Raw genomic sequence first — 18,013 nt, 5'->3', positions numbered from 1 at the left:
GAGACTGAGAACAGCCTCTGATAAAAGCCCTGGTTCACCAGCACAGAGCGCTTTAATAGAAGGCGGCATAACAAAAAACATTGCTGCTTTGCTCCTCTCTTTTCCTTGCTTTAGGCTTGACTTGCCCCTGACTCCTCTCTCCTCTTTGCCTATGCCACCATGTTAATAACAACCCCGCAGGCAGTGTTTCTGCCCCTGAAAAACCCTCAAACGCTACACAGGGCTTGGGTGAAAATTTCCCTGTGCTCCGTGCCAGTGTCATGCCTGGGGAGTCTGGGCAGACTGCCGAAATTGCTTACCCTGGGGCATCATTATCAGTCCAGCTCCTCAAGAAACCTCCATCCTCAAGCCCTCGGTCCACAATAGCATCACTTGCAGAGCGAAAGAAAATGTACATATTCACACATATTGTAAACTGAGAAGCCTATGGAACCAAAGCCACAACAAATAGAATATATTTATTTGATCAACAGTAAAAACAGTAATATTGTAAAAATGATTACAATTTAAAATAACTTCTAATTGTAATATATTTTAAAACGTAATTTATTCCTGTGATGCAAAGCTGAATTTTCTGCATACTCCAGTCTTCAGTGTCACATGATCCTTCAGAAATAAATTGAATATGTTGATTTGGAGCTCAGGAACATTAATTATTATTATCAATGTTAAAATCAGTTGTGTTGGTTAATATATTTATGGGAACCGTGATACATTTTACCAGGATTTGATGAATAGAAAATTCAAGAACAATATTGATTTGCAGTATAATGTTTTTGTAACCATATAGTTATGAAGTCTTTACTGTCACTTTTGATCAATTTAATAGTCAATTTTTGCATCTATTATAATTTTCAAAAAAATTACTGCCTGGTAGTGTACATTAGCAAACTTTGAAAAGAGACCAGGTTTACAAAGCGTTCATGAAATCCATCAAAAAATCAACTGCAACTGCTATAGATCAAAAGCTCATATCTCACTGGTCAGTCAGTTTTTTTTTAATGGGCTAAAAAAAAATAGTTTGATGAAAGACTAATGTTTGTGCATGATGTAGAATAGAAACCCATTATATCTATTCAAAATCTTGTTTGCAATGAAAATATGCCAACAATTGTTCGTTCTCTGTGTGAAAAAGCCCTCAGGCTGGTCAGTCTCCGGCTGTGATCAGTGCAGAGCCTGGGGAGAATCTGCTAAACTCTCTTCCTCCTCCAGAGCCTCTGCAGCCATGGATACAGCGCTGCGGCCTGATCTGAGAAGTCAAAGCCAAGGTCACAGAGCTGCGAGTTTGCCAGCTGGAGATTTTTATGAGTGAAAGCATGTATCTATGAGCCCACGTGTGTCCACAGGGCTGATTAGGAATGTATGAAGTGTGTGTTTGAGATTCACACCATTTCTAGGAATGTCCACAACCTGGCCAACTCATCCTCTCACTGACCATATAGAAGTTTTACTCTAAGAACGTATTATGCGTATTCTGGTATTTTTGTAAAGCATATTCTGTTTAATGGAAATTATTCGCTACTTCAAAGGGGTCATATGATACGATTTCAAGTTTTCCTTTCTCTGTGGAGTGTTACAAGCTGATTGTGCATAGATGAGATCCCTAAAGTTGCAAAGACTAAAGTTTCAAAACCAAAGAGATATTCTTCATAAAAGTTAAGACTCATTCAAACACACCCCCACATATCTTCGTCACAGTGTGGGAAGATTTGCAAAACACCGTCCAAATGTATACGCAAAGAAAGAGGGCGTGATTTTTATTCTCGCTGTAGTATTGTAGCTGCCGCCGGCGCCATGTCCTGGAGATGCTGTGTGTTTCGTTGTGAAAGTACTTTGTTTGGGCTTCCAAAAGAGGACGCAACTAGAAATCAGTGGTTAAGTTGTATTTACAACACTGTTCCAGAATAGCTCAACCCAAATATTAGAGTGTGTGCAGCGCATTTTATGGAACCTGGAAGAGTAGCCTACAATGCTGGCTTGCACAAAGGCTGTTTCTATAAAGTGGGGCAATTCCAACTTTGCAAGGACAGTCTGGCGCTTCTGACTCACAGCTTGTAAGTACGTTTTCTTATTTAAAGAATTTGCCACTGACAATTCAAACGCGAGTTTTGAGCTGTGTAGAGTAGTGCTTGTTGTTTGTCATTTCTCTGATCACAAATGCAGACATGGTAATGTTTGCACAGCGCGATGCAACGCAACGTTTTTGTGTCGTCGTGCATGGACACGGCATCACAATATGGCAAGGGGGCGTGACATTTCCATCTCACGCTTGAGGTATTCGGCCAATCACAACGCACTTGATAGCTGGCTAATCAGAGAACGCCTCCCTTCGCAGAACGATGAGCTTTGGAAAAATTGACGCGTTTCAGAAAGGCGGAGCATAGAGGAGCAACAATAATGGGGTTTTTTAAACCGCATAAACATTTCATTACACAAAATAATGTTCTTTTTAGCAATGTCATATGACCCCTTTAAAGCATGAAAACGTTAGCTGAGACTCCCATTCACAGTAGCTGAAAATCAAGATGGCATCCTCGTCTCTGAGGACACTTCTGTCACCTTCAAGCCCGTTGTTTTAAACGCTTGTGTCAACAATCAATAGATTTAGGTTATTATCTTTTCCTTTCCCACTTTCACATCCCACCTCACATCCTTTCCCACCCCTTCCCTCTTGCCTTGTGGTGTCTTTGTGAATGAGGCTGATGGATGAAAAGGAGTGGAGTGTCCTCTCTGTGCTGTGACAGGTCATATCAATATCCCTGGGTTAATGTGAGATTGGGGAGTGTGTGTGTGTGTGTGTGTGTGTGTGTGTGTGTGTGTAAGAGAGAGAGTGTGATTTGGGAGAAAGTTGTTACAGGGCAAGGGGACCGGGGTCAGCACCCAGCACACCTTAATATTTAATCAGACCATTCCCAGCAACTCTACACCCTACAGAGAGAAGGATGAGAAAAAGAGAGGAAGACAGGATAAAAAAGAACTCGCAAGGACATCCATCTAAAAAAAAAAAATCCACCTTTATTTAGTTGCATACAGCGTCCAAATTTAACCTTTCTGCCAAAGGCAGAGGAATAGAGAAAATGTACAGGGCATGAAATGCTAATGCGGTCAACTGATTAAAATTTTAATCAATGCAGCTGAATTAGTAAAATAATATCCTGATGAATACATCAAAACCAATCATAGTTAATTGGAAATAGTAATATTTGCTAACCCTAAGCTTCCAAATAAGCCCATTTAAAAGCATTACATTATTTTGGCATACAAGTCAAATCTGCAATAAATATTTCAGAGCCTTCATATTAAAGAGACTTTATAATGAATATAAAGTTTATACACTCAACGTATATTTATATTAATAAAAAAGGTACACAGCTGTCACTTGGGTGATACTTTATATGGTACAAAAGCTGAAAGTTACTAAGATGTACCTTTAAGGAGCTAATTTGCAAGGCTGTAACCATGTACATTTACATGCATTTAGCAGACGCTTTTATCCAAAGCGACTTACATTGAATTCAAGTTACAGTTTTTACATTTTATCAGCTCTTGCTTTCCCTGGGAATCGAACCCATGACCTTGGCGTTGCTAGCGCCATGCTCAACTATTTGAGCTACAGGGGTTAGGACTATTTAAATAATTAAACGATTATTTAAGTGAAAAAGAAATTCTAAATTCTAGTCTAATTTTATTTAAGAAGTAATCCATTTAAACTATTTGCAAACACTATTTAATTTTAAAATATGCAGACATTCACTATTGTTATTTGTATACCTAATATTTCAAAAACGCAAAACAGTCATTGCTGAACACCAGAGTTTTGTTTTGACTGAATTCTTTGTGTAAGCCTGGGCAAGGCTTTGCTTTCTTCTGGTCAAAGGTCAGGAATTATATATATATATATCTTATTATTGAAAATAATCATTAGATTCTGCTGAGTTTGTCAATCTGTCTATATTCACTATTCTTTCTTGTTTATTGTTACAAACAAATCATTCTCAGAATAGACCTTTGCCTTGGTTGCAAATTAAGTGAATACAAACAGATTTAGATGTTCCACTAGTAAAACCATATGAGGCCAGAATTGCCATTTGTACATCACGGTGGGAAAAGATAGCACAAGACACTGAGAATTGTTAGGGACTCAGATTGAGTGGATAGAGAGTAAAACAGAGGGAAAGAGACAGATAGGAGAGGACGGAACAAAGCGCACGAAAATTAAAATGCTGTTCATCACTTCAAGTGAAGTCTCATTTAGGTTTCTCAGAGAGGGAGAGAAGAACTGCGGCAAGTGCACTAGAAAAATCTCACCTTATATAACACATGCAGCAAATGAGATATGGCCATTTAGCGAAGCACATATTCAATATATTCACATAGTGAACTATTCATAAATTAACAGTGTAGGATCTTCTATCTTGTGGCATTTTGTTAAACACTGAAATGAGCTTTAGCAGCCATAGTTGCTTTAGCAGTGAAACAAACACACTTATCTGGTAGCTGAGTTTGGCCTCTTGTGTGATCTGCAGCAAATGGCACAAGTGCAGTGGCTTTAGGGTGGAGGTGAGGGCAGGACATGAGGGACAGGAGGGCAAATGACCCTCTCAGGGGGAACTTCAGTCCCCACTTTAGCCAGCAAGAATTCACAGTACTGTCATGCTGTCCACACATCAGCATTTACACAAGAGCAGGGAGGGACAGAGAGAAAGAGAGAGAGAAACTGCTGAGCTTGCAGAATAGATGGAGTGGTGAAAATTTAACTAGCCTGATGAAAGCAGAACTTTGCATGTCAAGTATTTTAAGAGACAGAGAGAGAGAGAGATAAAGGAGGAGAGGTAAGAGATGAGCAAGCAGCAAGAATTGAGCAAGACTGGTGAAAGGAAATTGACAAGAGAAAAGGACAACACTATATGATGAAAGCAGAGTAAAGTTTAAAGTATACTTCAGTTTTGACATGAACACAGTATGCCTACAGCCAGATGCATAGCCTTTCAAAATATACTCCATTTAATAACATGTGGAAATACAAGCACTCGACACATGGAAAATGTCATATTTGTCCAGTATCTGCACTATTTCTCTCCAGAAGTTATAAATGATAAATGTTTTTGTTCTTGTTTAAACTTCAGTTGCCAGAATCTCTTAACCCCTTGCATCAATGCAGGTGTCTGTTGTTGTTGCCATTTCCTGTAGATTGTTGTTCTTTCCACAGGTTTGTTTGCACACGTACAGTATGAAATATGGCTGGGCGATTTTTCCGATTTAATCCATTAATTCAAATGTAATGTTTTCCCATGATTTTTGTTTTTTTTTAAATCGAGGAATCACAATTTTAAATAGAAATATTACCAAATGCTAGAATTAAACACTTTAACAATATGCCAATGATAACAGTAAAGAGAAAAGAACGATCCAACCGCTTGTCGGCGCACGTGATTAACCGCTCACGTGTGATGCTCTCATATCGCTAGGCACCAATCACACAGAATGTGCTTTTGTGTTGACAAAGATGCAACGCAGGCAGTGGAATAGAAAAAAACTATAACTACTTCTGTTATACATTGAGTCATTACCTTGACTTTTGAGATTTTTTTTCCTCATATTATTTCTGAACATATAATATTTATAAGACAAGTTTGTACAAGATGTAGTTGTAGTTCATGCATCTTTTCTGCAAAGATATTTAACAAGTGTTTAACAATTACATCATGTTGACAACTTCATGTGTGCTGCAATTGGAATAGAACTTTCTTTAACTAGAGGGTTAATTAAGAAAAAGTTACTTGAATCATGTTGTAGTTACATTTTCAAGTTGACAAGTTAAAAATCGTTAAAAAAATAATAAAAAAAATTGAGAATTTAATTTTTTATTAAAAATCATCCTGCCCGAGTATGAAATTATGTCACTTGCACTTTAGGCTTGAAGTGATGGTTGGAAAATCATTTCCTGCTTTGAAACAAGAGGTAGGAGGCCAAAGTTTTAGCGACTATGAAAAATGTTCCTCTAATCATCTCAAACAACCAATAATAATAATAATACATCGCAGCCAAGAATATAGAGATGGTCCTCACTGCAGAACACAAGATCCAGGGGGGCGTGGTTGGATCTAGATCCAACTCCTCCCATCTTACATATACCTGAACCGACCCATCTCCACCCCCTGATCCCTAAACCCACCCATCCCCACCCCTAAACCTACCAATCTCCACCCCCTAGCTCCAACCCCGCCCCCTGGATCTTTGTTCTGCAGTGAGGGGCTACTGAGAATATAGGCAAAATTCTTCACATAAACCCATGAATGAATTAAGAGAACTGTAAAGTGACATCCCCAAGTCATTGTGCTTTCATTGTATGGGAAAGAGCAGCATTAATATTCTGCAAAATATCTCCTTTTGTGTTCCACGGAAGAAGGAAAAGATGAGAAAATTATGACAGAATTGTCATGTTTGTGTGAACTGTCCCTTTAAGCTGCACAAACATCGAGTTGAAGAACTAATTGGTGAGTTGAAGGCTTGGCAGTCTGTCCTAAAAACATTCATTAACACGTTCACTTGTCATTTCATGGCTCGAATGAAGCCAACTCTTGTTGAAGTCTCACTACAAACATATTTTGTTAATGCGCGTGAATAGCAGCATCTGTAAATGTCTCTGGTTCTGTTCAGTCTTGGAGTACAAGAGTGTTTGTGTTAGGCACAAGTGTTTGGTGAGACTCTTGACCTCAGATTGCTCTTCCACAAGAATATTAAAGGGTGTGTGAGCTGTTTACTCTACTGCCAAAGTGTTGATTGGCTGTACTCTATGTGTTCAGAGGAGCTGCTAAACAGCTTTCTTCATCCGTCTCATTCCCTCTCTCACTGCCTTTTACACGGATTCGTTCAACAAGTAACAGTCTGGAATTCAAGACATCTTATACTCATCCCACCTTCTTCTTCCTCTCTCTCTCCATCTGTAGGAGCTGTACGAGCATCTAGTATCTTCCCCATCCTCAGCGTCATCCTGCTCTTCATGGGTGGCCTGTGTATAGCTGCCAGCGAGTTCTACAAGTCCCGTCACAATATCATCCTCAGTGCAGGAATCCTCTTTGTGTCTGCAGGTGAGTCTATGGAATGAACCAAGGACGAGATAAAAAAGTCAGTGTAAACATATACTTGTAAGACCCAGATTCTTTTGCATTTTGATTTGTTTTCATTTCTGAGCAGTATTTGACCATTTTAAAACTTTGTTGAGCCCCTGTACGTCACTGATAAGCATCACACACACACTCTTTAGAAATAAATTATGCATCATGCTCACATACTACAACTCCTACAACACCTGCACATCTCAAATATTCCATTTTTCACAAAGGTTTTCAGCATAATGCATAAAGCTCAATCAGGGCTCAAGGACTTTTTCTGTTTGCCCACTCATGCCAGCAAATTTCTACTTGCCTGCCATTTAATTTTATTAAAACTTAATATTATAAGCTAATCCATAATTTAATATCTACAATTTTTATATGTATTATGTTAAATGTATACATTTTAGATTTTAACATACCCTAACATTCAAACGTTTGGGTTTGGTAAGATTTGTTAAATGTTTTTGAAAGAAGTCTGCATTAATTTGATCAAACAATTTAGTAAAAACAGTAATTATTACTATTTTAAATAGTTTTATATATATATATATATATATATATATATATATATATATATATATATATTAAAATGTAATTTATTCTTGTGATGGCAAAACTGAATTTTTAGCATCATTACTTCAGTCACATGATCCTTCAGAAATCATTATAATATGCTGATATGGTGCTCATTTTCTATTATTATAAACTTTATATATTATTATAAAGTTGTGCTGCTTAATATTTTTCACCCATATAATGTCTTTTCATCAAATGTTTAGTTTTCTTTAAAGATAAAGTTTGCATTAGTAGCTGGAAATTATATGGTTACACAAAAACCCCAAGATGAGTTCATAAACATTTGTCAGAAAATAATGGCATGCATGGAAAACCATAAATAATTACTTTGTCTTTTTTAACCGCGTCTTCCTCATAATTCCACAAATTATTTTCAACCTTAACTTAGTCAATTTTACCAAGGTTTAATAGAAAGTTTAATAGAAAACCTGATGTTTAAGTTTGGAAGACATACATATTATCAAACTGTGTAAGGCTGACCCAATAGGGTAAGTGACAGTTCAATCAACTAATACAAAGCTCTCGCACAGGCCCTCAATGCTGTTTAGCTGTGCAATTCAGTAAAACAAACATTTTCTGAAACCAACAGCTTTGGCCTTAATGCCCAGATCAGCACAGTATCCCTTAGACACAAAGTCTTGCGCTAGACGTTTTCGAACAAGCTGCCTCAGTGCTATACAGTAGCCAGTTAGCAAGTCGATTTCTTTTCTCTGACTCCCTTTGGTCCTGATTCTGTTGCTAGGCTTAGAGAGGCCATTTGGGATTAAACTCTAAAAATATGGTGTCCCTGACACACTTTCCCAGTGATCCATCATGGTGGTTTCACTCTGTCACAGACAACTCCACCAGAGTGTGACTGAAGTCAGCAGTGAGAGCCACAGATCATGTTCCTGTGAGGTCACCCACTCCAGTCTCTGTTATAAGCTCACTGATCTCCTCATTCACTTGCTCACTCTGACAAATTAAGTCACTTAGAATTTAGTTTATGGCTAAGGGGTTAAGGATTTTGTGAAACCGGCTGTGTTAACCTTACCATTTAGAGGACAGTTACACTTTATTTTGTAAGGCACAGAGATGACAGTAAGGTTACATCCAGGGTCTAAAATTAACATTTTGCTATAGTCAACAGACAAAATGTATCAGCTGTGAAATTCTATTTTCAACTATTATTAAAATGTTATATTTAAGCCATTTCATCCTGTGTTTCATCCACAGTGCAGTTCACAGGAATTATTAAACATCAAAGATAAACTTCTGATGATAAACTTTCCTCTGAGGTTTATTCTGTTTATGACAAACAATGTATTTTAATTTTTTCTTTAAAAAACAATTTGTATATCTTCATATGACTCAAACCATGTATAATCTCAAACATCCATACAAACAATAACTTTAATAAACCTCTTGTATAATTGTGTTTCTGAATCAAAATTCATTTTGAGGTTTTTTTTATGTGGTCATAAAAAAGTTTTCAGGTGGTATAACTGTCTGACAACTCAATTTGTGCCTGGGTGAAAATGTCACAGTGGCTGCTGCTGCTGTCCATGTAATCAAGCCTATGGCCTCCTAGCATTAGCATTAAATAAATAGCTTTATTGAATACAGTTTATTTCTATGTGAAGGGGTGGATATGCTGTCCTGGACAAAAGTTCTCAAACATTAAAACCACAGCAAACTGCAACTGTTGAAGGAGAGTCAAACTTACCAGCTTTTAAAAATGGCTCCTCTGAAGACTGATGTCACTTCCTTCTACCCGTATCATAAAAGTCACTGTTAAAATAAGGATACATATTTGAAGAGTTCAGATGCAAAAGCCTCTAAGTGCCGCCTGAAATTTTCTTCTAAAATTAGCATTTTTAATCACTCTCCTATATTTATGTTCAGTTATTTCACTTTATTTGCATAGAAAATGACTTATACATTGCAATTAGAGGAAAATAACTGAACCTAAACATAGGAGCCTGATAAAAATGCTAATTTTAGATAAAAATTTCAGATGGCATTTAGAGGCTTTTGCATGTGAACTCTTCTTCATTTGGTGTTGCATCAGAACTCACAGACACAGGTACATTCATTCAAATGTTTTAAAAACATTTATTTAGTATGCCTGATCTATTTTGAATGGAAAAACTAATACAAATTTAATGATAATGTTTTGCTGGCATTAATTTTTTTTATTTTGAAATAATTTGTACTATGACTGGCTAAGCTCAGGTAAATTGCATATACTATTTTTTAATATATATATATAAAACATTTACCACCAACACATAAATATAATATTTTACATGATACGTTTTATTAGTTTTTGGATATTACTTGTTTTTAAGCTTGCAAAATATTTAATAACAAATATGAAAGAAAAAGCATGTTTTCAAATGTAAACAAAATGTTTATGCGTCATTGACCCGTATATCACTGCACAGCACCCATTAACCTTAGTCTGGGACTTTATAGTGTAGCAAAAGGATAGCACTATAAGCAATTTTGATAAAAGGCACATCACTAGCTGAAAAAAAAAATATATATATAAAAGCTGTCACTGTCAAAGTGTTGCCCTTTCAAGAGGTGTTAACACAATATGTGCCATTTAGGTACTTTCGCAACAGAGGAACTTTTCCATAGTTCCTAGAACTATTAGTGGAAGTTCCCGCTTTTTGGCGTGTTCACACCACAGGAACTAGGAACATATTTAGGAATGCCATTTGGGGGAATTAAATTAGCTCCTACTTCAGCGTAGGGTCTAAAACAAGTTCTATAGGATCTACCAGTGACGTAAGTATATGCTGATTGGCCTAACGCACACAGAACACCGGCTACCCGGCATTTTTAAAAAGCTGTGTAAAAATATTTACTCAACAAACATGGAAAACAGCGATAATGGCATTTACCTGTTGTCTGCAGTGTTGTGTTCTTTTCTCAGCCTCAATGATGTAACACTGCAAGTTGTTATAAGAGATTTAGTCAGATTTTCATGCTCTTTCAATCATGCAAATTGTGCATTTACATTTCATCTCTATTATCACGAAACCCACAACACAACACAAACAGCTCTGAACGCGGCATCTTCTATTCACCGGTTGTTGCTGTTTGTAAATACCGTGAATAAAGACGTCGCTGTCAGCCGCTTCAGAGTTCCTGCAACCAGGAAAACGGCCCGAGGAAGAAATTGTTTTTTAGGAACGACCCTGCTGGCTAGTTCCTAGAACTGAGTTCTTAAAACTACGCAGTGCGAAAGCATATATATATGTACTTTAGGTACTTAATGTGTACCTTTTAGGGGCAAATATGGTAGACAGCTTTTGTACCTTTTTTCTGAGAATGTAGATTGTGAATAAGCATTTTAGCCATGTCTATGGGGTTAAAATATCTCCTCTCTTCCCCACAGGCCTCAGTAACATCATTGGCATGATCGTGTACATATCAGCCAATGCGGGGGATCCCTCAAAGAGCGACTCCAAGAAGAACAGCTACTCGTATGGCTGGAGTTTCTACTTTGGTGCTTTGTCCTTTATCATGGCTGAAATGGTGGGCGTGCTGGCCGTGCACATGTTCATCGACCGGCACCGGGAGCTGCGGGCGGGCACGCGGGCCGCAGATTACCTGCAGGGCTCAGCCATCACGCGCATCCCCAGCTACCGGTACCGCTACCGGCGCCGCTCCCGCTCCTCATCCCGCTCCACAGACCCCTCACACTCCCGCGACACCTCGCCGGTGGGCTTGAAGGGTTTCGGGGCTCTGCCCTCCACTGAGATCTCCATGTACACACTCACCCGCGGGGGCGACACCCTAAAGGGCAGCCACGGCACTCCCACCGCCACCTACAATTCGGAGAGGGACCACAATTTCCTGCAGGTCCACAACTGCATCCAGAAGGACCTGAAAGACTCATCCCACACTAACACAGCCAACCGACGTACTACCCCCGTATGAGGCACAACCTCCCCCCATATAGATAGCTGGGCGAGGGAGACGGGAGCAGGGCAGAGAGGGGGGGCGGAGGCCCCAAATATTACAGATCAAACTTTGTGTACCATGCGTTTTCACGATTTGGAGGAACCAGGAGGATTTTTGCATTTCGATCAAAGATTACACAAGTATGCATGATTTTGCCATTTGCCATTGACAAAATGAGGCTGGTTTGAAATGGAGAGAGGCTATAAGAGATATGCAGAGGGGTACTTTCGGCCCGTGACACGGGGGCTGTAGCTTGTGGTATTGATTTGACATGTTTTTGTTAAGGAAGCATTTCACCACCCATCGGTCTACATGGATCAGCAAGCTACTGCTCCCTCATAAGTCTTCTTCCCTTCTCCACTATATTCATCATATTTATTTATTTGCTCATTTGTTATTTACATTTAAAAACAAAAACTGTGAACCACTGCAGTAAGGTATTCAGTAAGAAATAGCAATCTGCAATCTCTTACAAAAGGTACAATATATATACATATAGTATATATATGTATATATACATTTTATAAATAAATTAACATAATAATCAAGACTTTTCTAAGGCAAAAAAAAAAGTCAAACTGCTGTTTGCTGGGTCATGATCTGTTGGAAAAGAGACTCTGTGTCCCTGAGCTACGACTGTAGCCGGACGACGGACTAAATCACAGAGAATCTTCACTGCAAAGCTGCTGTAACACGAGACTGACAAAGACGTTCAACCTTAGACAAAATTCTATTCTTTTAAAAGAACCTTCTCATCTTTTTCTCAGTCCCTGTTTGCTTCCTTTTTTTCTCTACTCTCGCATTCGGACGTCATGGGAGCAAACGACAGAAAAACATACGCAAACCCCTTCGCTGACACGAGCGACAAGAAGGGGTCAGAGTTCGCTGAAAGACTCCAGAAACGACTGCTAAGACGAAAAAAAGGAAGGAGGAAGGGGGAGGAAAAGAAGAGGATGCTGAACTTTTAATAAATACTTGCAAGAACGCAAGCGAATAAAGTACGAAATATTACGAGAAACGAAGCTAAGTGACTCATGAATACAAAGATTAAATGCATGCTATAAATTTACAGCAAACCTGCTCTTGAAACTTAAGTTTTAAAGGATAATGATAATTATAAAGGGAAAAGCAATGTTAAAAAAGTTAAATATTAATGTTTTGTGTACTCTTTCTGTTTTGGTTTTTATTATTATTAATTATATTATTATTATAATTAATCATTATAATAATATACTTTGGTGATAAACCAAGCAAACAAATTATGACAAAACTGCTTTTTTAATTCTGAGTTGTTTCTTTGTATCCACACGTATTTCTTTTACTAATTTCTTTCTTCTCAGAATCACACGCCTTAGTCATTTCGTATTTCTTTGGATTCATTTTAAATGTCATTTTCTTTGAAATGAAATCTAAAGGTGCCAAAACAGAATGATCCTAAACTTGGATGCATCAAGTCCTGACGAATAAACAGACAAACCCAAGGGGGAACAAACTCACTGCTTCTCTGTGTTTGCAAACCCTCACCCACCTGAAGAAGTCTCAAGCGCCATTCAAACCAGCAGGAAAGCAGGCCGTGTTGTGAGCGAGCACGAGGCTTTCCAAATGAGTCAGACGTGAGTAAGTAACAGTAGGGAAGTGAAGTAACAGGCCACGTAATTACTCATCTGTTCCAGGCTCATCTATATGTGGGAAATGGTCTCTTAAGTATGTAATGTATCTGTTGCGCTAATAATGAGTGTGAATGATTCGGCATGTTTTGCTTTGCTCTGATGGAGCGAACCCAGAAAAATGGAGGGAAAAAAAGTGTGCCATGTTCCAGTGAGACCGAACACAGGTTTGTAATAAAGCATGTGACCTACTCAAGCATTCTAGCATGCTAAAATCATCACTTTCATTCCCGAAAACCTTCGCGTAACAGGTTCGGATTTACACGTAGGACAGAATCGCTTCAGAGAGCAGCAGAGGGCTTGAGTTTTACTTTCAGAATTAGTTCATATAAGCATGAATTCATGCTTGATAAGAGAATATGTCAATCCAGACAACAAGCTTTCCTGTGAGGAATGAATCTTCTCAGACAGGGAATTTTTTTTGCTGCTATACATATTGGATTCATGCCGCCTTAATATATGCTGAAATCTGACCTGCCGTCTATAAGCAACAGCCATTTTGTGAGTCTTCCCTCGACCAAGGAGGCAGAGAGAGTGTGAAATTACAACCACACGCAAGCAGTGTTTTATGCCTTTTTCAGTTCTCTGAATTAAAATGCTTCCCTCATTCTCCCACTCCATGTATTTCCTCATCCATCTCCTTCCATCTTGTTGGGCCAACATGCTTGTCCTTAATTTGCCTCCCATCTCTCATTTTTCCCTCCCTCCGTGAATCTTCTACTTGCATACTACACCCCCTCCCCCATCTATTGCTCTTGCTCCTTTCTTTTCCTCTCGCTCTCTTTTACATCTATCCTCCTCTCTGTTACACATCCATCTCTCGCTCTGTCCTTTTTCTCCTTCGTCACATTCCGACGTCTCTCGCAACAACTTTCCCATTCTTCTCATCTGGCAAATCAAATTCTACCCCCCCAGCTCCCTCTCTCCTCATTACAATATTGTGGAGAAAGAGAAAAAAAATCTACAGATTTAAACAGACAAATCAATCATCAGGTAATAGCCTCTTCGTTCCCGAGATCAAGATTACCGGCTGATGAATGAACAAGCTCACTCTTTATTTTCCTCTAAATGAGCCGCTGTCTCTCAGACTATGGGATGGCGGTACATACTGAAGTAGCATGTTTGCTGCCTCCGCTCAGATTTCTCTGTGCTTTTGTGTTTAGACAGATTTTAGTTTTCAGTCAGGGGCCGGGGGGCCGTTAGTAAATCAGTAGCAAAACTCAAGAGCTTGTTGATTTAAATGTGATAACTTGTCCTATTTCTTTTTGTATTTTAAGCAGAAATTTACTCTCACTCTAATGTGAAAAGCTGAATCTTTCCATTTGCACACACAGACAACAATCAAAACACCCATGTTTTGCATTCAAAGTTGCAGACTGAGAGTTACAAATGTGTAAAATGACATTCACATAAACAAAATGACAGACACAAATGTGTACAACATATTTACTTTTGCACTTTACTTCAGTATCGCTGTAGAACCTCAAATCGGCACTTACAACCTCTCAGATCTTGCAGATCAAGTTCAGATCGTAGCACTTTTGAACTCCTTTTGCAATATTCCTGTAGTAAAACTCACTTGTGCACTTGAAAATGCAGATGTGGGAGAGCAGAACTGGGGGTGGGGCTGGAATGAAGCCATTTTATATGAATATGAATATTAATATGACAAGCTCTCACATTCAAATCAACAAGCTCTTGAGTTTTGCTACTGTTTTTCCAAGGTGGAAGCAGGATGACTTTAAGTTAAATAAATTTCAGTGAAACAAGCAGTAAAATATGCAAAAATAACTACTAATTGAGACATTTCTCATTTTTATTCATCCCCTGAACAACTGGGTAGAAAAAAAAAAAAAAAAAAAAAACATTTTAAATCCTCATCCTTATCTAGTAAACAATCGTAAAAGTCATGGGGCCATTGAATATAGGCAATCAGGGGCTTTGGAGTCAAAAAGTTTGAGAACCACTGAATTAATATCTATTACAGTTTATGTGAGTTATATTTTAGTGACATTACACTAGCAATAGAACTTCCTGTAAATCCCATAACAAAATTTTGACGAATAATTTTTGTCTCAGATTTTTCTCCCAAAATTCCTTAATGCAAATGAAACAAGAAACTAATGACACAATTTAGATAATAAATGTAGAAAAATAAATGTTGCATTTACAGTGACCAGAAGTCGTTCTTTTTCAATGATCATTTTCTAATTCATGTACGGTCCACCCTTTGAATGGAAATATATTTGCAAGTAAATTGCACATATTTCATAATAAGGGATATTCTCCAATTTTTGGATGGCTCTGAAAGAAACACTTCACCCAAAAATTGTAATTTTGTCATCCTTTCCTCATCCTCATGTTGTCCCAAACCTGTATGAGTTTCTTCTGTTGAACACAAAAGATATTTTGTAGAATGTTGGACACTTTTGGTTCCCATTGACTTCCACTGTATAGACAAAAAATACAATGGAAGTCAGTGGGAAACAAAACAGTTTAGAACAACATGAGGGTGAATAAAAGAACGGCAGAATTATTATTTTTTTGGTTCAGATATTCGGACTACCCTTTTAAAAACATTTCACTATTCTATATGATTAGTCTCTACATAGAAACCATGTCAGAAATTGTCAGCACTCTGAGTGATTTTTATTCATAAAATGATATTTGTTCAACTACTTGAAGATTTGATGCATTATTCACTGCTACAGTTTATATAAAATTCTTTTTTTCTGCAAAATGTTAATATTTGCAGCATCAATTTTTATTATGATCAGCAGTAAATTTCAATTTTGGTTCTCAAAAGCTATGCAGCCCTCCAGCAAGAAACAACAGTGACCTGATGACCTCCAGCAATAAAATCACTGTTAGTATAAATGAGGTTGAATCTTCAAATATTGTCTTTGCATTGGATCTCTCTTTTGGATCTGTCTCTCTCTTTTTCTTACCCGGAGTGTCAATATCTGCATCTTGCTGTGAGACATGATGTTGGGTATTAGCCCCTTGCTGTGTACCTGTCAGTGTCTGTCTACCCATCTCCAGCCTTCTCTTTCCTGCTACGTCTCCATTTGACACCTCGCTCTGTCTCTTCTCTCTCTCCATTCTTATTCCCCATCACTCTGTAGGTCTATCCATGCATATCTGTTTCCTTTCTCTCTCCCTCTACCTCTCTCTCTCCTGTTGTGGTGATCAAACGTGCCTTGTGTGTCTCTCTGCAGTGCTGTGTGATCAGAGTGGAGAGTGAGCACAAATGAGAGAGAGAGAGAGAGAGAGAGACTGTGTTTGTGGTTGGTTTCTCAGAGACCCGAGGAACATGCTGTCCCCTTCTGGCTGGGAATACTAAAGGCACAATCCCACAGCTGCTGCCTTTGTGTTTCCAGCCCCTGACCGCACTTATATAAGCCCAGACCACAAAGCCAACTGTCCAACAAGCCTAAAATTCAGTGTATCTCTATCATCCTTTCAAACTGTCAGGAACGAGACACGACACAGAGCTGTGTTGTGTCTGTTTTTTGGGGGGGTATCTCAAGCTTGTGATGCTCAGCTGGGATCTGAGCTCAGCTGAGTTCACCTGGGTCAGACTAAGTTTAGATGAGACTCAAATACTGAAACATGAGACTCAAATACTGAAACAGCAAAAAGAGTGGTATATTGTCTTGAGCTGTAATTTAACCTTTTTTTTAAGTTGTATGGAGATATGTATAAAGATAATATGAAGTAAAATATTACACATACGGTGTGGAGATCAAAGTCATTGCTTAGTCCTATTTGAAGTTATTCTAACAGGAGTAGAAGAACTGTTTTTAAGCATATTTCATGAGTTAAATATATTCTGAAGCACAGCATAAAAAACTTAAAAAAATAGATTTTTTCAGTTTTTTGAAAATTAGAGAACACTTTCAGATACCTCCCAGTTATTGGTGTTAACCTGGCATTTGATTCTAATGCCCTTAATTATACGATAACCCCTATTTAACCGGCAGCCTAACTTTCCAGTTGTCACTGACTTTGCAAGATGGTGAGCTGTTCTAAAGTGACTGAAACCCTCCAACAGCCAGTGGTGGACGAAGTACACAAATCAAGTACTTGAGTAAAAGTACAGATACGTACTATAAAATATTACTCCAGTAAAAGTAAAAGTACTGCTTTTTCAATTTTACTCGAGTGAAAGTACAAAAGTACTATATTTTTTATGTACTTAAGTAAAAAAGTACTGATAGATAGATTTATTTGCAATTTTATATAGACTACTTGATTTAATTTTATATTAGCGCATATTTTTATAATCCTGCTGCTCAAAATACCTGGTATTTTCCCAAAATAACAACTATATGGAGTCAAGAGATATATTTGGTTGTTGATATGGACTATGTTGACGAGAGTGATGTAGTCATGTGCACTGTGAAGCTTACATTGTGATGTACCTGAGAGAAAACAGATCTGACCATATAATTTTCCCCAGTAAGAAAAAAGTGTTTTAAAACTTGTTGTTTTGCAGAACGTCACAGTTACATATGACATGAGAATTAGGCCTGAAGTTAGGAAGAAAATTTTAAGGAAAATGTAATTATATTTTCATAATGATATTTTTTTCTTCTCAAACCTTGTCTGTGGTGTAAAAACAAAGGCCAAATGCCCCAGAGGGCATCACTTCCCACTTTGATAATTACTGTAGTTACCATGTTCTGAACATCC

At 38.0% G+C, this 18,013-nt stretch overlaps 1 protein-coding gene across 1 annotated transcript in view; it reads left to right on the top strand.

Moving 5' to 3' along the window:
- LOC306865144 (voltage-dependent calcium channel gamma-2 subunit-like) overlaps nt 1-11,627 on the top strand; it is a gene marked incomplete at both ends in the record, with an annotated part of 76,768 nt that extends 65,141 nt beyond the window's left edge. Inside the window, 2 exons of the mRNA XM_079409552.1 lie at nt 6,951-7,091; nt 11,083-11,627. Of these exons, the coding sequence (XP_079265678.1) occupies nt 6,951-7,091; nt 11,083-11,627 (686 nt within the window). The remainder of the gene's footprint in view (nt 1-6,950; nt 7,092-11,082) is intronic.
- Between the last annotated feature and the right edge of the window lie 6,386 nt (nt 11,628-18,013).

The sequence above is a fragment of the Barbus barbus genome, assembly GCF_936440315.1.
Source record: "Barbus barbus genome assembly, chromosome: 4".
Taxonomy (NCBI): Eukaryota; Metazoa; Chordata; class Actinopteri; order Cypriniformes; family Cyprinidae; genus Barbus; species Barbus barbus.
This window is presented reverse-complemented; position numbering and strand designations above follow the sequence as displayed.